Here is a 22,893-nt window from a genome sequence, read left to right as displayed (position 1 = left end):
ATCCTTAAAAGTGCACTAAAGCATTATGGGAGTTTATTATATTGTGCTCTGGTGAGTGTGTACAACCAGCAAGACTGTCAATTGCTGTAGATATCCTCTTACGATAGTTATATGATATAGTATTTTTATTAGACAAAAATACAATAAATGTGTGAAGTCCATATTGAAGTGTTTGATTTCCTCTTTTTAGTTGTATTTTTTTTTTTAATAGTGAAGGTTAACGTTAAACTAAGATTAGCGTCTAACGCACGGTCTGTAGCCACTCGCTCGATCTAAACTCCTATTTTATTAGATACGATTTCATATTATTTTCTGTTTTTGAAGAATCAGAACCCACTTTAAAAATCCACAAAAATTTCCCGGAAAGGCTATTCCTAAAAAAACGAACATACAACATACACTACACATACATAACAAGAACATTTGGTATGAGTAGTAAGAAATATAATTATATTGTAGTAGTGCATAAATCATTACGGGATTCTGAAATCCCCAAAACCTTCACTGTCACCTAAACAGAATACAACTTGTTCCAATGATAAGAGTGAAAATAATCTCGACACAAGAGGGCAAAAAGTTAAACCCGGGATAACACTGATTTAAAATGACATTTCAATACTAAGGCTGAGTTGCACCACCTTACTTTGACCGTAACTATAACGATAACCGTATGGAATTTGTCAGATTTTTGACGTTTGTCAAAGTTAAAATAATATGGTGCAACCAGGCCTTAATAGAGTTCAAGTAGAGTTTCACTTTTTTTAATAAGGGGGAGAGGGTCTGGGTTCGATTCACACGTATTTGTGGTGCTGTGTAGTGTGATATTACATGAGCAAGAGCAATTTGTCAGCAACTAGGTAAGTACTTAAATGTGCTGAGATGATCTCTCTGTGTAGAAATATTTGGTATTATTAAGTAATTTGTGACGTTACTTATCCTCGGAACACGTGATTCCAAAAACAGCTACGACGAAGGAAGGTGACTTGTGACGACATCACTTTCTAGAGCCCTCAATACGGAGCAATGCCGTATAGCACATTTGATAGTCCGGAAAACTTAACACCGAAAACAGCTGACGTCCTTTCATTATAGGCTGGGGACGTCATAACTTATAAACGAGTCCAAGCGCCGGGCGCGTACAGTTGTCTCTTGGATGCCGCCGCGTACGCGACACTCCAACCCTTGAAATGTACGATTTGCTTTCGTAAGTTCATTACATAAAATGTAATGTTTCAGTGGACTACAGCTCTTCGACAGAACTTTATTGTGTAAATAAAAGTGCGGCTGACGCGAGTGAGGCAAACTTTAGTGATCGTGATGCAAATAATAATTTCTTCGCTTTTTGGGCTCGCGCTTTTGCAAGGTATATCATTGACTTTTTCAAAAAAATTATTAGGTAATAAATTAAGACGACTTGACGAGGGCGTTCAAAGAGCTAGTATTTAAATAAGCAGAACACATGGTATAGTTTTTATTAATCTTAGAAATAACTGAAATGAAGATAATGACTTTTTCATACACGTTCTCTCATAATTATAGTATTGACAGAAATTATCCTATTACGTGCAGTAGGTAATTAAACTCCTAGGACTCAATGAATTAATAAAAGCGTTAGTAGATCATAATATAATAATAAGGTGCATTAAGTGCACGATTACCTAAGTATCCATAACTTGAAAGCTCTGGCTTTGTAAGGGTTGATTGATATTGATACTTAGGTATAATGCACCCAAGTCTTACCTCTCTCTTATATTTTAAAACTTAATAAAAATCTAAGTAGAACTTTTTAAAACCTTGAAATTAGGAACCTTGATTAAGGAACTTGATAAAATTTGTAATAAGTAGCATTGTTTAAAAGGTATCATTGTAGTCATCCAGTATTTTGAACTGTTGATATCCGGACATAAGGCTCGCCCCACGGATGGCTCGAATCAAACGGATTAAGGAAGTCCAATTTTCGAGCAGTTCATCAACCGAATGGGACCATAAATCTATCACTATACAGTGGGACAATATCTGGGGCAGATCAGCGTAGACTAGTAGCTTAGCTATGCTACTAGTTTGCATAGACTTTAAATTAGAACCCCCATTTCACTCCACCTCTGAAGAACTCTACATATTATAACGCTAGTACGAATGCCGAATCACTATCTAGCCTATACTTAAATGAAACACATAGAACCCTGGCATATTAAGCGAAATTACGCATTCAAAAACTAGGTAACATTACCTACTTGGAATATTATTTTTGTCGTTTAACTTTAAAAACTTTATTATTTCCGATTTGTAATTGATTCATGTGAGTACATACCTGTATGACAAATTAAGTGTTCATTGAAATGGTGCAGCAAGTTTAACTGTACTGATAACTGACATACCTAATACTTTACTCACTTAAAACTACTCAGAATTTTCAGAAGTAATGTAGAAGTAAGTAAGTGTAATACAAAAGGACTTCAAGCACGTACCTACATATTATGCAATGACAGCTCTGAACATGTCACCCCTATCCATCTTTTAAAATTGGAAATCGTGGAGCTTATATTAAGCCTATCGATAGCTAAAGGTTTTCCATTGTTTTTGGGACATCCTGTGTATAGGCTGCCCTAAACTCGCGAATGTGCAATAAGAACTCAATCGAAGCAAAGTGAACTTTTTGTGTTTCACACGAATTATCCTGTAGTAGGTAAGTAGATAAAGGTGCAATGTCGCAATTGAAAAATTTATGGAGCGTGTGATTTTTTACGATATTTTCAATGTTATTCACAGTAAATATTGCACTTATCAAATTTAACGGTCCATATTGACGTAGTATTTTAACGCCGCATGCTGTGTCAGCGGTGCGCGGGCGCAGTGAACCGCCTTGAGCGCGAGAAGCCCTAATTCCCGGTGAGGTCAATGTAGAAAATATTTTCTTTTCTTAAAATATTAATTTTCTTTAGAACCTCAATAAATAAGTGTTCAGTGCTTCCTGACGCAGGTTAAATAATACGATGTCTATAGATTTGCCTAACATTTCACGACGTAAGTTATGAACCTATTCACTATGTTTACATCGATTGTTATGTACAAAAATATTTGTACACAATTTCGGGTCTTATTATTATCCAGTAATAAAGGATTATGAACACGTGACGGCGTGATATTATATTTTAATTTTCCTGATGGACATAATGACGTGTTGCTGACGTATCTAAACACAATTATGTGGGTGAATGGAAATAATTATAATATATTTTTTGAAAAATATTTACCTACTTACTTACTTTACCAAGAAATGGATACGTCATTACTTTGATGCATTAAATTCAATTTCAGTGTAAATATGTTAAATCCCATATAACTAAGTAGTTTCTTCCTACACTAACAAAAACCTTAATCAAGCATCAGATTTATTCATATTTAAATGTAAGCTTTGTTTCTAAGATGGTGTAAAAATCAGCAAATATGGAATATACCTTTCGACATCTCCCAGCACACCCAGACGCGGAGTCGGGGACACGGCGTAAATTCTATTTATTAGGCCTATTATTAGGTAATCGAAGATCAAAATCTTTATAAATATTGTTCATTCGTGTGTGCTACTCGTATTTCAAAATACGGGACTAAACGAGCATCTTCAAGACAAGATTGTCTGAAAGATGTGTGTGTACCCATGTAAGTACTTTAATTGTTCTATTTAAAATTCTTTATTTATACCTACTTAGGTTTTATTAATCTAAGTACTTAGGCAATACTTCAATGCTTTTTGTCTACCTCTATAGGGGAAGGGGGGGCATAGTGGAGTACTTAACTTCAATCGAAAAAATAAAAAGAACCAGATAAGTTACGAAGACTAGTTTTAATCGAAATGATACTACAAGTATTGAATTATAGATAACTCTAAAAAAAATTTACGAATTATTAACTATTTTGACATAAAATAACTTTTTTTTATAGTATATAATTTTCCGCTTTGCCCTTATCACAAGGGTAAAGTGGAATTGCACTTTGGGCAAAGTGAAAAAGGCACTTATTAAGCGTTTATCTACTCTATTTGAGCATTTTGCTAATGAGGTCAATTAAATGAAATAACATAAACAACTTATTTGGTAATTAGGAACTGTTTTAAGCCATAAAAAACCTTGTCCCTTACTACTGCAAGATCATATATTTTTTGCTCCAGTTTTTTTGAAAAATACTGGACGAAACCTATCAATCTTCTTCGATGCATCACCAGATTTCAAATGACAATGAAGAGTTCCAATTAGGATACCATATTTTTTGATGCCGAACTAATCGTAGTAAGACTCGCTTCCTCCATCGCTCTTCTCATTTGATCTTCTGTCCATGAGCCTTGGTTCGTTTTACTTTTGTAATAATTATGAACCATCTGAAAAAACAAATTAAATATTTCTATGTGGGAATCATTCCACTTTGCCCCCTTGTAATTTTTTCCACTTTGCCTTTTTGATATTATTTACAGTTTTCAATTGATAACTAAGAAAGTATTAAAATTTGTTTAATCTACAAAATGTCAAAGGAATCTATGATAAACAGATATTAGATTTAAATAATAAAAATACCATCACTACTCACTTTTCACAATAATATCCAGTCTCCAAAATCCTTGAATTTCGTAAGAAACTCCCTCGATCTACATAGCGCAGTCATGTAGCCTGCTCGGTGGCGCTAGCCGGACTGATTTTGGTCAATGACCTTGGTCGGCCCTGTGCTTGGCTTACGTGAAGCACGAGTGCCGTTGGGTGAAAGAGTGTTGGTAAAATCAAATTTTTCGCTTTGCCCACCCCTTCCACTATGCCCCCCTCTCCCCTACTAAAGTATCACGTTAGCTTATCATTTCCTGTATTACTATTCTGTAATTGCGCCATAATAAAAGTACCTACATGAAGTGGATTTCGTTATAATTGCTTGAACTAGAACGTGTGAAGAGACCTACTCGAGAATCTGCAAGCGTTAGGGCACTAATTTCACTTGAGTATTATTACGTACTCTATTCTAGAAAATGTAGAGAATTATTATGATGGTTGGTAATATCTATGATTGAGTATAAGTAGATAGATAAAGGAAGTACCTCTTGTAAAAGTAACCTACATTATCTCTATTTTCAGCCTTGTAAACAATATGTATAAAGTTACTTTCCGAGTAGGTATTTCCTATGTATGTACCTACCTGAACGTTGCTTCAGCAAGAGAGCTCTTAGTACAAAAATAAATAATTGTAAATATGTGTCTTTAATACATAAACATCATAATAAGAAAATGTAACTTTAGGAACTATTGATAAAACGCAACGATTGCTCTAATTTTTTCCAAACGTTGCGTTATTGCTTCTTATGTTTGCGAAAACACTGCCTACCTACAAGTAAAAAATTGCATTGCATAGTTTAAAGTTTCTATTAGAAACTAAGGTTAAATATTTTTTGTAGAGTCGCTGGTCATACTCGTATTTTTGTCTCTAATATAAAATGGGCGCTACATAAGGCTGAAACAAATAATTACGTTATCTAAAAATATGCTTAGGCTTGCATTCATGGAATGCGTTAATACGCCGTACATATAACGTACTGTTTCTTGCAATTTATGTTGTTATGATACTATCAGCTATGTAATCCAAAAAACAATTGTTCCCAGGATTTCAGTTACAAATAAAACAATAGGTCATAAGTAATTATTCTTGAACGTGTAAGTATATATATACCTTCGCAAATTTCCGCAAGGTAACTTTATTGCTTATTATAATAATAATGATAACCATATTAGATACTTATCTATGTAATCCGAATAATCACATAGGAATTTTAATTTTGAGCTTTTTTACACAATAAATCAAGTATGAAATCTACCGTGATCTTTTTAAATCTCAACGTTTGCATCATACTTACGTTAATAGTTTTTAATAAATCTTTCAAGTACAATTTTAACGTAGTTTGACTAATTGATATCTCTATTTATGTATCTTTCATAATATCAAAAACCATAAGTGGAGAGCAAAATACTTACATGTTAAACAAAGTAAAAACTATGCTAAAATACTCCAGAGGTTCTTCACGTTTTGTTCCATCAATTATCACATTTAAATACTTATTCAGAGAATACGGCGAGGTGCACTAATGATCCGTGAAATTTAAATGAGCAAACACCTATTCGATACAGTCAAATTTTACATACCGATACTTCGGAAATATAAATCATAACAGCATATTACAGGGTCTTTTTCATGTTAGCGGTGCTTTATTTACTCACAAAAGCATGTGCCGCAATAGTATTATAGCCTCAATTAATACGTACCAGTTTGTCAGCAGTTTGTTACTACCCTATCCCCCTTTGAAAACTAGCCTTGACTTACTTACACATACACACCAGCTTAGTATAGTTTCACAATCTACTATCATTATCACATTATCTTGAGGTTGTTTAACCCCCACTGCAGGAGCACGAGCCTCTATAATATACCTATCTAGGTACCAGAGACAAATGGAGAATTTGGCCAACACTTTTCTATACGGGTTATGATGTCTGATACTCGCATATTCCTTTAGTAGCCTTTTACGAGATCTCTTATATTAGTAAAATGGCAAGCAGTTAAAGCTCGCGGAGATTCAGTAGCAATAGCGCGAAACTCTTAACTCCGGAGGTTCTGGGTTCTAATTAAGGTGGTGGGACATACGTCATAAACATTGAGTGTTTGAATTCGACTTGATTTTCTCAGACTAAGTAATGACTTTGTGCTTCAGGGGGCGAGTTTAACAAAAACAAAAGCAATCGTGTTAAGCTTGCTTAGTCCGCGACTTAGGTGATGTAGCTACCTACTTTAATTGGAAAATTGCGGCTTCTTACGGCATTCATCTAATGGTTTCTTTTCTTGCTATTCTTTTATCGGTTTCAATTGTTTGTATTCCTCGTAAGTAATTTAAATTTTTTGCCAGTTTCGACTTTTTCAGTCAGCAAAGATAAGTTGACACACAGAAGTTGTGAATCGTTTTCAACCGACTTCAAAAAAGGAGGAGGTTCTCAATTCGACCCGTATGTTTTTTTTTTTTTTTTTTCTATGTTTGTTACGCGATACCTCCGCCAATTATGAACCGATTTGAACAAATCTTTTTTCGGCGTATAGGTAATACCTCAAGGGTGGTCCCATTTAAATTTAATAATAAAAAAAACAACCCCCAAGGGTGGAAAATTGGGGATGAACTTTTTTATACGCAATATCTCCGCCGATTATAAACCAATTTGAACGATTATTTTTTTGTTGAATAGGTATTATCAAAAGGGTGGTTTCATGCGAATTTGAAGAAAATATTTCACCCCCAAGGGTGGAAAATTGGGGATGAACTTTTTTATACGCAATATCTCCGCCGATTATGAACCAATTTTTTTTGGTCTCAGTGTACTGCCTACCTTCAGTGGTAACATCAAGGTAATAATTAGTTAACTAAAAAGCAAGAAATAAGTAAAATTTTATAAAAAAAAATAAAACCGACTCCAAAAAACCTACACTAAAACGTAGAAAAATAATTACTAATTACCTACTTATTTATTAGGACGAATTATTAATATTTATGTAGGTATACCATGATTGATACTTTTGGAGTCGGTGCAGGCAAACTTTACATGTTTCATAATCTTGGCACCGACTCCAGAAGTATCAATCATGGTATACCTACATAAATATTAATAATTCGTCCTAATAAATAAGTAGGTAATTAGTAATTATTTTTCTACGTTTTAGTGTAGGTTTTTTGGAGTCGGTTTTTTTTTTTTTTTTATGTTAAATAAAATACCTACTAAGGCTGAGTTGCACCACCTTTTTTAACCGTAAAAATAACAATGACCGGTGCTTTTTGTATGGAGTTTGACAGATTTTTGACGTTTGTCAAAGTTAAAGTAAGGTTGTACCACCTAAGTTTGACGCGACTTTAACAGTAACCGGTGTTTTTTGTATAGAATTTGACAGATTTTTGACGTTTGTTGCTAAGTTAGGTGGTGCAACTCAGCCTAACACGTTTCAAACGCAGTAAGATGTGGTTAAAGTCAGTAGCAAAACAACTAAGGAAATTATACCTCGGTAAAGTAGGACCAATGAGAATTCGCAGCTGTTACTGTTCAATATTTTACTGAAATCACCTATTTTCCAAGTCAGTAGTTCCTTAAACTACGAGTAGGTACGTAGTGATTTGTTTTTCTTTCACCATTCAAAGAAATATGGAAAATTATAGCCTTGTTAGTTGGTTTTAATAGGCTACCAACCTAAACGTTAATAAAAAACAATTTTCATTCTGTAAATAGATGGGTTAAGTTCCATAACTTCAGAAGTTCAGATCCCATACTCGCAACGAACCATAACGAGAGGAGATATTAATTTTGTTTCACGGACTCTACGGAATTTTCACACATTGAGTGTGGTCATTTATTGCATCACCGCACGCGCACCACGACCACAATTTCGTGAAGTAGGCGGCCGCTGAGGCAATAACCCTCTTGGAGAATCTCTGGCGGGTCATTTTGTTTGTAATTATCCTTTTACAGATCACAGCGACGAGAAAGTGGGATACATTGCGATAAAGGCCAAAATTAACATCTTTGCAATGCAATTTCCATCTTCGTGATAATACTTATATAGTGTCTCTCCACTAAACATAAATCCAGCTAAACATTGCGACATAGCAACTTACTATTTGAAATATAGAACCTAGCCAAAGCACCTGCATGTTTAATAAAGCGACACGATTTCTCTAAAGCTGAGCCATCTTTTGTGATTGAATAGCTTAATGAAATGATCTGTTGATGCAACCAAAGCGTGCTTTATTGTATAATGTTTATTTATATGTTATAATTAAACCGAAAGTTGGCTGCACTTCAGTTGCATCGACCATAAAAAGAATTTATGGCATTTGGACTTGAACCAAGCGTACATCAAATCTGTACGTGTAAATCTACATTTAAACAATTACAAGTCTTTAGAATTGATTTATAGAGCAATTTAGGAATACCTTCCATGATTTAGGGAGGTCACACACATGAGACCTAAATCGTTCAAAATTAGTTAGTTTGTTGTGTAGTAGACGGTGGATAAATCTGCTATGTATCTAGGTACATACTTATACTTAATCACCGACTCGTGTCTTAATTATTCGTTTGTAATAAATACATGCAGTTTCAACATACTTAATTATCTCTATACCGGTGGTACCTACAACAATTACTTTACTTATTTATTCAAAATATGTTCTAGGTATGTAGCTTGAAACAATCTAACGGATGTAATGAAGGTGATAAAACCACAATAGTTCTAGAGCAATCGAAATAGAATCCATCGAGATCAAGTTGTTAAAGTACCTGCCGATGATGCTTTTATACATTCTATTTATGCATGTATAGGTAAATTAGGATAACAAAAATGTTTCAATAAAACAGTAGTAAAGTAAGGTAAAGCATCCCATGAATGGATAGGTACTTAGAACATGTTTTATAGTACAACAATGTGCACGCGCAACAATAAGTCAGAGCAAATTATTTTAATTCGATCTCCACCCGGTCGCATATTTCATGTTGACACAGAAAAATACCTACCTACCTACCGTGCCTCCATTAAATAAAATTATGTGAAGAGTAGATAAAGTTTGTGCTTTATAACCCAGGTGTCCATTGAAGGTAATAATGTGAAATTGTGCATCACTAAACCGACTACAGGTGGACCGACGACCTCATAAAGGTAGCGGGAAGGCGCTGGATGCAAGCCGCCACCAACCGGCCATTGTGGAAATCATTGGTGGAGGCCTATGTTCAACAGTGGACAATGAATGATGAAGGATGACTGATGATGATGATGTGCATCACTAGGCGTATAGAGTAAAGATCATACATAGGATCACTGAGGCGTATGAATTAATTATTATGTTTGCATTAATTAGCAATCAACACGAGCTTATGCTGAGAATTTTCGCAGGATATAGAGAAAATTTTTGCTAAGCTGTGCATACCTGTTATAGGTACAGGTTGTTAAGAGGCATTACGACCAATTTGATTACACTCCAACGATCCGTGAATACAGCACATGCTCATCGCTCCGTATCTAGGCATGTGGAACAGTGATTTATCATTCATGGCACTACATTACCTAGTCGCATGACACAAATTCACACAAAGAAAATCATGAAACAACACTAAAGAATTGTTTAAACATCCTGATCTTTCACAAAATGGACCGAGACAGGAGAAATGACGGCGAGAAAGTGTAGTGTTCATTCAAACCGGTTTGGTATTATAGCAAAACTTTCCAAACATAGGAAGTAAGTATATTACATAATTAACACATTAGTTCTGTAAACACAAGCTTTCATTCTCAGCGTCAGAAACTGCGTAATCCGTTCAAAGGAGTGCACATTAATTTGTATGCGACCCAGGTTCCCGCGCGACGTACGGACTTCGCAATTGTACAAACTTAAATAGTGTTATATTAAAAGGTCTTTGCCTGCTGATCTTGACCTTACAGGCCTTTGGAGTAGTCTTTACGGAGCATTTTTATGGTTCCGGAAAAGGTAATCCGACCATGTACGGTCAACTTATGTGGCAATAAGATAAATGTGCGCGAAAATCGCCGCAAACTTTTGAAACATACCTACTTAATACTTTTAAGTATTCATTTTTCAAGACAAATCTTCGATAAGGTCGTCTTAAGGTCCTTATGCTTAGCTTCTCTTTTCTTATCGTGTATGCGTCTGATGATGACTCCATCGACGAGTGAAATATGGGACCATTTTTCTTATCACACGATCAGATCAGACCTACTTTCAAAGGTTTCATGTAATTCAACTTTCAGGAGAATACTCTTCAGTACTAAATGATCTGATTAGGTACCATAATAGTAAGTTTCTCAATTAGATAATTTAACAATTTCATCCGAAGGTAATAAGCACAGAACAGAACAGAGGTTTTTATATCACAATTTCTATGTTCTGTGATGTGTCTGTTTATTAATTATCCATAAACAAGTACTTGCCTAGGACAAATGAGGTAGGAAACAGTAAAACCGTAATGCACCATAACAAGCTTTTTATTACTTAAAATGCTCAATAAACTGTTCGGTACCAGTTAACCATATCGCGTGCGCTGAACGAGTAAAGCAATGTCATATTATCTGTTCTAAAATCTACTACGAGTAAGTAGACTGCTTACAATAAAGTTTTGTAACAAAGAATGTGATTTAGTAAAGTCACCTTCATAACTAATGGAAAGAAAGTAACGACGAAAGGATGCCTGTTACGAAATTTTATTAAATTCTTTAACAAATAAAACGTTTCCAGAGAAGCTTCTAGAGATTCACGAGCGGTACTAATTAATTCACTGAATTAAATCGTGAAACGTGAACTCTACTTTTATTCGAAAACTGAAACTGTAGAAAGATCTAGAATATTTTATTGTATCCGTGATGAATTAATCTGATAGCTGCGACAAAATTCGCAAGCCTCTCTAAAATTGCCTCTAAGTCGTTACGTTTTTCATTGCACGTTGTGAACAATGAGTACCTACCAAAAACTTCTAATTTGATAACACAAAATAATAGTTTTTTGTGAGCACTGAGACACTATGATTAGTTTCCGGCACCATCATCAGATGTATTCCCAGCTGAATTTTACATTGTCATGGGGTTTACGTAGGCATGTGAAACTAATTAAATTCACATCAGGCAACGAGGTGCATCGGGTAACGGGACTTCGGTCAACAAGCGGTGCGCTCACGATCAGTTCTAAAATTGTTAGTCTTAGAATTACTTTATCTGATACAAGGATCGACTAGATTATTGTCGCAGTATAAAGTTTATCCTAGAATACGGTTATGTAATGTTAACCCAAATGTGACTAGTAAAGTTTAATAAAACTTGTATTGGTGACGTTTTATTATATTGGCATGTTTATTTTATTACATATAATTCAGTTTGAAATAGCAACTAATACAAAACAACATCAATCATTCATAATCAGATGTTAAGCAATTAGAATATTAATGCGAGTACCTATAAAATTATACATGGTGCGGTCGCGAATAAAATGAACATTAGAATTATTTATTGATCGATGCGTGACGATGATGACAAACCAAATCTTCAATATTTACATACCAGTTAAAATAAACTAGAAAGTATGATTCTGAATATTAACTGAAAAGGAGAAATAAATGATCTTATTTGGGACCCATGGAGCACAAAATACGAGTATACCTAACTTTTAGAATTTTTGTCTCTATGTATATAGAGTCGGTTAGTTTGGGACTCGAAACAGACATTACCTTCATTTAATGAAGCTTACTTACATGTTATGATTATGAATTGAACTGAAAGGAGTGACTTTCTGGTGTTTAAGCATTTGTGAAATCCATAATGATGAACTTAATACACGTTGGTTTAACTGACGTACAATTACCAAGGGTTGAGGGGCGTGCACGAATAAATAGCTCATCATAGAAAATAAGACATTTCCATCAATAATTCAGGCCGCATGGTTTACTTTCTTGGAATAGTGTTTGAATAGGTCGTTACTTTCTCCATGGACGGCGGGACATTTCCACCGCCATTATCCATACAATGCCGATCATTGTCTATGTCATTGTCTTTGGGCTAAACCGATCAAGGGAATATTGCCGGACATGACCGACATGGGTTAAAGGTATTTTGGGCGATAAGTATTTAACTGTGAAATGCTTCCGAAGGCTCCACGAATTGTTCTTAACTAATTGTCGCCCAAACAATGTGCTGACTAACGTCAGCGTGAAGCGTTCGCTAATTCAAGTTCTTTCGAGCTTCGGTTAGGGACAGAATCGAATTGACCTTAGCCTTTAATGAGGCTTTCAATACGCAGAAGGAGTCGATTGGTTAATATAACTGCATTGTTACCTACAATAAGTTTATATTTTATGAATTTCATACAATAAGTTTATATTAATGAAATTATATACATACTCGTAGTAGGTAACAAAAATAACGTAACATGATAAATTAAGTAGATCGTTAATTAAAATAAAAAAAATCAATGGCTGGTATAAAAGATAGACCAAGGTACAATAATTTGCGAGTAGCAAGCTTTATCGTAACATCCTCATTAGCCAAGATGTACAATAGGCACTATCGCTCTAGGAAATAAAGTTGTATGTTTATAAATATTTGCCTAATAAACCATGCAGTCGTGTTGTGTGACAGTGTGTCACTGCAAAACGGGCTATCAATCGCTGCAAGTTCGCCATGAATTATAAATCGGCGGGTAGGCACACTATAAGCAGTATGTACACGTGTGTCACGCGATGCGCGATCCGTCTTCATTTCTAATTCAATACAAAATGACACCAAAACCCTCACATTTATATGCCTCACTTCGCCTGTAATCTTCTACAATCTGAATCAATGCACAGCTTTAAATTATATCAGCTTTAATGTAGGATTAATACACTATTAATGTGTGCTGGTACTAGAGTGGCAGGTACCTATATCCTAGAATGTTTATTATAATTCCTGTAAAAATATAACATTGTGGTAGGTCTTTAATTGCAACCGCCATGAATGAAAGCAATTACGAGTCATTTGAATATTCCTGTCCAAGGTTTTACCAACATACTCTATCATAGTAGAGCAAATGCAAAGCATTTTAATGAGACAATAGCTGCATTGCCACTCAGATCGATTGGAGTTGGAATAGAGAACAAAAAACTATTATTAGGCTGTGAATTTAAATCGATTTATTTTTATCAATGAACTTGACACGCGTCAGCGACCGTTACGGTCCAGTCTGCCTGCACGGCTGCAAGCGGCCGCATTTTACGGTACACGAATAGCCGTGAAAATTATGATTATGGTGAAAAAATAATTAGTAAAGTAAATAAACTGTAGAGTATTATTTTTTTGCTGTCCTATTGTTACAATCGATCGATCGCGACAATGTTCACGTCCGCTTTTTTCTGCACTTGCGTAACCATTGGTGATTGATCGTGAGTGTGGTCCTCACAATCACGTGGTGGTTTTGTCCGCGTAAGGTTATAAGATAAAATAGATTAAGTTCATAATGTATAACAGTATAACTACTTACAAAAAAAAATGTAAATTAAAATATTTTAGATGATTAAATACCTAAATCTAAAAATAGAACAAACAAAATAGACGGTTTCGAACTTGTAACTTGGTTTGTAACTTCTAAGGCCCAGAACAGACGGTGAAACGCAACTGCAACGAAACTGCAACTGCTAGTTACTTTTGAGTTGCATCTAAGTTTCTGCTATAGCGTCCGTTGAGACTAGTTGATAGACCACACATGACGTGACCAGTTTGAAACTTTCAGTTTCATTCATCAGAATCATCACAAAGTTGCAGTTTCGTTGCAGTTGCGTTTCACCGTCTGTTCTGGGCCTAACAGAATGAAACTTAGGTTTTACCAAATGTTTTCATTTGGCCTTTAAAAGTTATCACGTAATGGTACCTACCATTTACCCTTTTTTGTTTATTTTGTAAAGAATATAACTTAGATAGCTTTTACTGTAGTATAGGTACACTGTAGATACAGAAGATAATATTAGTTAGTAGGTACCGAAAAACATTTAACTGCTATCAATAAGACATAAAAGGCCTCCAGTCAAAAACGCAAGGTGAAAACTTTTGTGCTACGAAGGTAAAACTTTTTATGATTTCAAGACGTAGTAATAATGATCAATATTTTATTGCAATTTTGCAAGAGATATGTTATTGTAACAGACTTTTAAAAGCATTTACCCAATTTATGTTATAAGTATTTTATGTTTCTCCATATAGAGTTAAAAACAAGTTGATTATAAATATTAACGCGGTGTCACGGTTATTGTTTCCAGATATGCGTATGAAAATGTGAGATCACGCAGCCAGTAGGCGATTCAAAGATCTCACGATGTAATTAATTTATTATTATGCTTGTTAACTTAGCTAAGTGGAACTAAAGAGTAAGGTCCGACGCAAGGCTTCGGAAAACATTATTACCGATTAAGAGCATTTAAATCTCATTGATTTATACAATTTCTTGGTTGATGTGCTTATGGAAATTGTATGCGGAAACCGTGTAACGGACGAGTTATTCAAGTACATACAATGCCTATTTCCATGTGGATTGTGGATCATTGATAGTGTAATAGCCATGTTCCGGCCTAGACTGAATACAAAGGGATACCTATTCAAATCGTAGGAAGGATGTTCACAGCACAGCAAAATATTGCACTCGGTTAATTATAATAACGGTCATTACGTTGCATGTAAGGTGTTTTAACATCTCTACCTAGGTATTAGGGTTTTTTAAATACCTACATTTAATGATACGAAACGTAATTTAGTTTAACATTAGGTAGTTGTAATTAGAGTTTAATAGAGTCATCTAAAAATGTCAATTTAACACAATATTATGAATTTTAGAGCCGTTTTATAACAGTTTCTTTTTTATTTCAGCACCAAAATTGACGCGCGGCGAAGATTTTGGATACGATGGAGTTATAGGTAAGGTACATCATGTTTATTCAATACACTATTTTTTTAATTAACGTTTGAACTTGAACTCATTGTTTGACTAGTGTTTCAATCAGAAAGTAATCAGTATTTAGATTGTGTTGTGTTTTTTAGAAGTATTAATAGATCTATAGGTGCGACCAATCTGACACAAATCTAAAAAACTTATTAAGCACTTACGTGCTGGTAATTAAGCTATTATCAATGCTTTCAAGGTTATTATATAGGCACCTAATGCAAACTTATAAATTATGCAGTGTGTTATTGATTCGGTAAACAAATTATCCACCATGCAATGGTTTTTTATAAACGTGACTTCACCTTTTACGTCAATGACGCCAAAGCAAAAAAAGAATTAACTGAAATAGATTACTGAAAATTCAGTAAGTGCCTAATTAAACACCATTTACATTTCAGAGAAGTAGATACGCTACCTGTATGTAGGTTTTCATTTAGAAAATTATAGACAAAATATTCATTGGTATCACGCTCAATTAGCACTTGTTTACAATAAATTAAATTAAAACCGGTCTTAAGTGCATCATGGCATAGGTAATTCGTTTAGGTAACTAACATAAATAGTTAAAGAGACACGACATGTCTAGAGTTCATTCCACGTGATTAAACAAAGACCTCGGAAATAGATAATGTAGGTTTACAAAATTAACTTTTTGATAATCCTTTATTTCATTTTTTTTTTAAATTTATTGTACAGCTACAGAATACAATTTAAAAAAATAAGGTAAAACTCATTTATTTCTGTAAGTAGGCTTTAAAAAAGCACTTTTACACGTCCCAGTATTAACCCTACCACTGCTTCAGGACAATAAATGGGCCAGTGCTGAGAAGAAGCAGCGCAAGAAACTCAGACACTATTGTCAGCCATTATAGCAGAACATACCAAAGGCTTTTTGGTATTAAATACCAGAATGTTGATCTATGTGTTCAGACTAACATCCGAAGTAACGTCTTAACTCTACATACTTATTATAACTGTAAAGTAGGTACATGAGTTATAAGCATTCAAGTCTTTTATTGGAGTTTACTTAGCCTAGGCGCAAACCACCGATTTTTTATCGACGATAGTTTAAGTCGGGCAGTTAATCAGTATCGGCATGTATGGAAGTGCGCACATTACACCGATTTGGTATTGGGCGATTCATCATACAAATTAAACTTTCGGACAACTCAAAATCGGTGGTCTGCGCCTAGACTTAGGGTTACTTTTTTACGGGTTTTCTACGATTTTCTTTTCCAAAATATTTCCAGGTCCGACCCACTGGGGCGAGCGCTACCGGGAGTGCGCTGGCAAGCACCAGAGCCCGATCAACATCAACGTGCTCCGCGTCAAGCAGGTCACGCTGCCCGACATCGTCTTCGTCGGCTTCGATGACTCTATCGACGGAGTGCATGTCACTAATAATGGACATACGGGTTGGTAGTTCTTTTTTGAACACCGTAGTAAACGCGATAGAAAATGATCGTCTCTTTTTTCAATCTTTCTGACAAATAAGCCCAGTAATATTGGCACCGAACTATCCACTTCTATCCTTTGAGAGAACCTATCTGTGATTGCAAATTGAAGTCGGTTTGTGTTGATTTTTATCATAATATTTAACTTTTTTTAATTTAATTAAAGACAAGCCATACCTACTTATTCAAGAAAAGGGTATGTTAAGTCCGCATCCGCCTCAAGAAGAGGTGATAAAGCACTTTTACTCATGTTTACTTTTTTGCTCGTGTTTTAAGTAGGTACGTATAGGAAAACACTTTTATAAAAACATGATGCCTACTACATACTGCCTTTTATAGTTGTTCCGCGTCGAAAGGATATTAATATAATCTTTACTAATCATAATAAATTAAGTGACGAATGCGGATTTAAAGTTTTTTGTCAGCAGGACTTACGCGATATTCGCCAAGCATAATGAGTTTTTTTTTAATAGTTTTTGTAATGCGAAACTATAACCTGTATTTAGATCAAGTTACTTAAATGGTGCTCTCATTTATCTTTGTACAAGAAGTAATATATTTTGTTAATAGCGGTTAAAACATGTGCACTAAATACAATGGGTAAGAAGGTTAGACTTATGGAAGAAATCTATATCTATACTGATATTATAAAGCTGAATAGGTTGTTTGTTTGAACGCGCTAATCTCATTAACTACTGGACAGATTTTAAAAATTCTTTCACTGTTGGTTACGTACGCGATCTCTTGAGTGCTATAGGCTATGATGTACCACGGGCGAAGTCGTGGCGGACCGCTAGTATCTTAAAAAATTGTACCTAACTGACATCTGATTTCTCTTTCTCCAGTGCTGATAGAGGTGGAGAATGAGCCACATCCTCGCGTCCGCGGGGGTCCGCTAGAAGGCGACTACATATTCAGCCAAATGCACTTCCACTGGGGAGACAACGACACCTTCGGCTCGGAAGACAAGATCAACCATAGAAGGTAAGATCATAAAGGAGCATAGCACAACTTAGGCCTTATCTATTACTAATATTATAAAGCTGAAGAGTTTGTTTGTTTACTTGAACGCGCTAATCTCCGGAACTACTGGTTCGATTTGAAAAATTCTTTCAGTGTTAGATAGCCCATTTATCGAGGAAGGCTATCGGCTATACAACATCACGCTACGATCAATAGGAGCAGAGCAACAATGAAAAATGTTGCAAAAACGGGTTTCACGCGTACGAAGTCGCGGGTACAGCTAGTTTTACATAAAGGTTTCTCTATCCTTTTTTTTCATGACTCGGCATTGGAAAACCACTAATAAAATAGGTGTGTAGTAATATTAAATAAACTTAAAATTATGTAAACTAGCACCTAGACACAAGACACACTTTAAAAAAAAATGTACCTATGATGTATGATATCTATTTATGACCATTTTTTTTAAGTTTTCGTTTAGAACGACATTCCAAACAGGTAAAGCAAAGGTGAACAGGACTTGGTTACACCAATAGTTTTTTTTGTAACCAGATCATAAAAAGTCCAAATAAACTGGTACAGCCATCGCGGCATCGGCACCAAAAGAAGTCACATTTTGCCCTTTATTATCACGGGTAAAAAAATATATTAAGCAACTTAGCACTTCACTGTACGTGCAACAAAAAATCTCCTTGATGCCTCAACCATGGGTCAAACACCCGAATTACTCGCCCAAGCGTATTCATTATGATGCCAAAAAACATCCTTGAGTGCACTTACTGGATCGTTATTGTCGAGTTAGTGGTTAATATTTTTAATGTGAAAATTACAGACGTGACTAATTGACCACAGAACACCTAATACTTACTTTAAAGTTAACGTTGTGTTAACCGTACTATCATTTTTGCTTTAGTTTCCCAATGGAGTTGCACATGGTGTTCTTCAAAGAAGAGTACAATAACATGAAGGAAGCTGTTCTACACCCAGATGGCTTGACAGTGCTGGCTTTCTTTTATGAGGTAACTTTCCTTATTATACAAAACAAACAGAAAAACCACAAATCTTCACCGATTTCTTTGGATCATAATTTTGCCCGCAATTGTACAGCTCTGCGGTTTCTTGCGGTAAGATTCAGTCGTTAGTTATCACAAGAACTTAACGAGTTAGTAGTATTTTATTTTTAATGTCTCTATTTTCACCCGCATGAATTCCACCTTTACATGTAAATTATTCTTTTATCAATTTACGTTAATTACTTTTTTTACTAATTTCAGCTGGATCGACACCTACACCCGGCATATGACGAGATCACGTCAGCCCTTGAAAACGTCACGGAGCCGCACACTACCGTAATCATGAACAATCCTTTCTCGTTCCTGAACATCCTGCCCTACGACCTGCGGAGGTACTTCACGTACCGAGGCTCGCTGACCACGCCGCCTTGTTCCGAAGTGGTCATCTGGCTGGACTTCGAGCAACCTATAAGACTGGCCCATGATCAGGTAAATAAAGGACGAAGCACACTTATCAACCCGGAAACGGATCGTAACCGTTATCAACTCGAGGCAGTCATTATTGTTTGTATGAAACTTCATACTGCAACACATTTATCTGCACCGTAACGTAAACGCCTCGCCCCGCGGCGAAAGGCGATACAGTGTTGATAAGTGTGCTATGACCTTTATTCCTAAACATTCTTCAACAAGGATTTACCTACACAGATTAGAAGATTCTTTGCTAGTTTTTAGAATCATTTGTAGTTCAGAAGCCTTCAACTAAAAGGTCGACGATGTTGTTTAGGTCTTCGTCCTCTATAGCTTTTTGTGGAATATTTAGAGGTCATTCGTGATTGAGTTCTCATCGATATTGCTTTACAAGTGTCTTCGCAACTTACTTATGTATGTAGACCAATGTTTACACGTAAGATACTTAATACGAAGATAAAACATCTCGAAACTTGAGGATTCAATCAATCGTGTGGTGTTACTGTAGGTATTTATTTAGATATCAATTACTACTTTGCAGACGATCATGTTTTTCTGTTAAGACTTGGTAGGTATTTCAGAACCTAGAAAAGCCGTATTTTGAGCTATGATTAACAGATACCAATAATCCAATGACGATCGTAAATTGATTTATACAATAATATTAATTGGTCGGCCTGTTTCAATTTACAGATAGAAGCATTCAGGGAACTGAAGTCCACCCACGGCAAGATAACGCACAACTTCAGGCCCATCCAACCGATAGGCGACCGGGTGGTTTTCTATAACATCGATAACAATTACTTCAGCTACAACGAATTAGACGACCCCGACGACCAAGACGCCACCACCTCTAAACCGTCGCGGCGAAAACACGGACACAACAACGCCTTTACTAATATCCCACGCGAAAGTATACTTATGCTTACGTTAGCTCTACTATGTTATTTATAAAGATTGCCCTTTTGTAGTTAATGATATTTGATACCCTTGGCTAAGAGCTGTTTTAAGTTTGCCAAATCAATTATGTACTGTAATATTCGTATTAATTATTATCACATTTTGTTTATTTATACCAAATTAATGCTAGGTATTCTTGAAAGCGCCTGCTAACAAATTCACATTGTTGTTTTATTTCATGACAGCTGGCACAAAGATATAGGTTTGCTTAAAAATCGTTTCTAAATAGATGTTTTTTGATAATGTAACAAAAATATCTAGTGCAATACTTTAAGTTGTCCAAAATTTTATCCAAATGTATAGTGGGCATACTTACTAACCTTAACTGTGAAGCAGCAAGGTGTAATGCTGACGAATGTGTTTAAACATAATATTGTATACAGACTGACATTTATTTATGTAATAATATAATTGAAACGTTAAATACTGTGATATTAAATGTTATAATAAAAATTTCTGCATTTGATTGATAAAACATCGAAAAAATAGGATTGATTGGAAAGATTTAAACAATAACTTGTGATTTCTTTTTATTGTTACTTACACCTACTTACATTTACATAGAAAATATGATCAAATTATTTATAAAAATATGTAACAAACTCCAAACCTTGTATGCTATATCAATCATCGTCTGTGGGCCTATTCTCAGTCATAGAGACCATGGCCCCCAAGTTGTCTTCTCCCCCTTCCTTCAACCTCTCCCAAATTAACTCCGCTATTGCCTTCTGTGTTCTCCTTTCAAGTTTCTCTAACTTTTTAGAGACGTCCCTCTTGAGATCCCAATCTGGTTTTCTAGGAGCTAAACTGGATATATCTAAATCTTGCAGCACAACCTGTAATGATACATCATTTCATGTCATAAGAATGTATAGAACATAAAACATCTCAGTGGGTGAAGACAGAGTGCACATTATAATTGAAAACTAGTCAAAGGCCTTTTTTGTATGGAGTTTTGACAGATTTGATTTTTGATTCTATCAAAAAGTGCAACTTGTCTATGGGGGCTGAAATGGATAACTTATTCATAGTTCACAAAATATGGTAAAAGAAACAGAGCTTATTAGTCTAATAGCAAAGTGTATTATCAGTTGCATGTGTGATACAACTGTCTTGATTGATACAGCTAACATATAATGGACTGGAGATAACCTTGGAATAGAAATATAATCAAATAGACATCCAAATCCCAGACTAAGATTTGTGTACAACATGAATTAGGAATTTGCAGCTATTCTTTTTAAAAATAGATAGAATGGTTAGGTTAGAATAGAACAGAATTTTATTTAGTTAGGTAATTGATAACACACTACCTTTTCTTTTCCCGCTTCAAGCAGGTCCTTAACCTCATCTTCTACAAGTGTGGGCTGAGCTTCTTCTAGTTTGGCCTCCTGCAGCAACTCATCTTGAGGTTTATAGCTACGAAACTTAGGCCTGTAACATTAATTTATTAAAATAAAGCACATTTATTAACATTGCTAGAGAGTTTATTTAAGTAATTAAAGTAATTCTGTCTCGAGTTTAGAAATAACATTTTCAAACTTACTTGGGCAAAGTTACAACTTCAGTAGATTCAGAACCTGTATTTTCATTGCTAGGAGCTTTTCGCTTTAAATTTTTTAGTCTTTCTTTACGTTTTAAAGCTTGCTCTTCCAATGAACCAACATTCTCAATGTTTTCCATGATCACCATAGTAATTATGTGACGGAGCTGTTCGATAGATGAATCAATCTGTTAAATGGGCTTCATTTGATGCAAGTAAATAGATATTTCAATAAATCTTGCAGTGATTATAGTATATTATGAAAAACTCAGTCCTTGCGGAATCATCAACAGACGCACACGAACAAACTCTGCCGCTGACTGACATTGACACAGTCAAAGCCAAACTGACAGTTCTCACTTGGTCCGAATAGCATGTTCTTATTTTTCCTCATAGCGTTTTGACGTGTAATACTAGCGTTTTATGAAGGAAAAAGACAGTAAAGTGCCACTAAAATTTAAAATTGCGTCAAATATTAATAACTTTATACTTAATATACCTCTATTTTACGTGTCAGTAACTTTTTAAACCAATTGGTAAATTGGCAATAAACGATTTTAGTTCAAAACGGAATAATAGAGAAGAACTCTATGCCACAGATTAGAGATCTTTTTTAAATAGTGCGGTAGAAATATGATTCGATTAAAGAAAGAAAGAAAATTAGTGCTTCTAATCGAAAAGTCAACAGAATTTAAAAAGTCAAGAATCTTTTGTTTTGATCTTCGACAAGCTGTTTCTCGCAAGGCTCGCACATTATTTACGGCTATCATTACATCTGATTGGTTGTTCAAAACAATTCTCCGCTCCGCTCCGCCTCGGTGGAAAGTTGGAAACCGGTGAGATGTGGATAAGACAGTAGCGCCAGCTGGTGAGTATGTACTGAAGTAGGAGGGCTATTGTTTCAAACACGGTTGGCGCCACAGATATGGATTAGAGGTTGGCGCCAGTGTAGATTTAGGTGAT

General features: G+C 35.2%; 2 protein-coding genes across 2 annotated transcripts; one reads left to right on the top strand and one right to left on the bottom strand.

Moving 5' to 3' along the window:
* Positions 1-1,106: 1,106 nt before the first annotated feature.
* Positions 1,107-20,840, top strand: LOC135073953 (carbonic anhydrase 7-like). Its single transcript, XM_063968223.1, has 7 exons — positions 1,107-1,363; positions 15,451-15,498; positions 16,777-16,941; positions 17,826-17,964; positions 18,857-18,962; positions 19,218-19,445; positions 20,121-20,840. Exons 1-7 carry the CDS (start codon positions 1,318-1,320, stop codon positions 20,379-20,381), a joined length of 993 nt encoding a protein of 330 aa, XP_063824293.1. The 5' UTR covers positions 1,107-1,317; the 3' UTR covers positions 20,382-20,840.
* A 64-nt stretch (positions 20,841-20,904) lies between these two features.
* Positions 20,905-22,269, bottom strand: LOC135073959 (coiled-coil domain-containing protein 12). The gene is made up of 3 exons (XM_063968229.1): positions 21,934-22,269; positions 21,701-21,821; positions 20,905-21,223 (listed from the first exon to the last, which is right to left on the bottom strand). Exons 1-3 carry the CDS (start codon positions 22,077-22,079, stop codon positions 21,011-21,013), a joined length of 480 nt encoding a protein of 159 aa, XP_063824299.1. The 5' UTR covers positions 22,080-22,269; the 3' UTR covers positions 20,905-21,010.
* Positions 22,270-22,893: the final 624 nt, after the last annotated feature.

Source organism: Ostrinia nubilalis, chromosome 8 (genome assembly GCF_963855985.1).
Source record: "Ostrinia nubilalis chromosome 8, ilOstNubi1.1, whole genome shotgun sequence".
NCBI lineage: Eukaryota > Metazoa > Arthropoda > Insecta > Lepidoptera > Crambidae > Ostrinia > Ostrinia nubilalis.
This window is presented reverse-complemented; position numbering and strand designations above follow the sequence as displayed.

Bases quoted from the DNA above. Each gene is read 5' to 3' on its own strand.
- LOC135073953 (XM_063968223.1), top strand. From the start codon at position 1,318: ATGCAAATAATAATTTCTTCGCTTTTTGGGCTCGCGCTTTTGCAAG. The intron at 16,942-17,825 runs GTTGGTAGTTCT...CTCTTTCTCCAG, and splicing joins CACTAATAATGGACATACGG to TGCTGATAGAGGTGGAGAAT. The intron at 18,963-19,217 runs GTAACTTTCCTT...TACTAATTTCAG, and splicing joins TGCTGGCTTTCTTTTATGAG to CTGGATCGACACCTACACCC.
- LOC135073959 (XM_063968229.1), bottom strand. From the start codon at position 22,079: ATGGTGATCATGGAAAACATTGAGAATGTTGGTTCATTGGAAGAGCAA. The intron at 21,822-21,933 runs GTAAGTTTGAAA...TTAATGTTACAG, and splicing joins GAAGTTGTAACTTTGCCCAA to GCCTAAGTTTCGTAGCTATA. The intron at 21,224-21,700 runs GTAGTGTGTTAT...GTATCATTACAG, and splicing joins TTGAAGCGGGAAAAGAAAAG to GTTGTGCTGCAAGATTTAGA.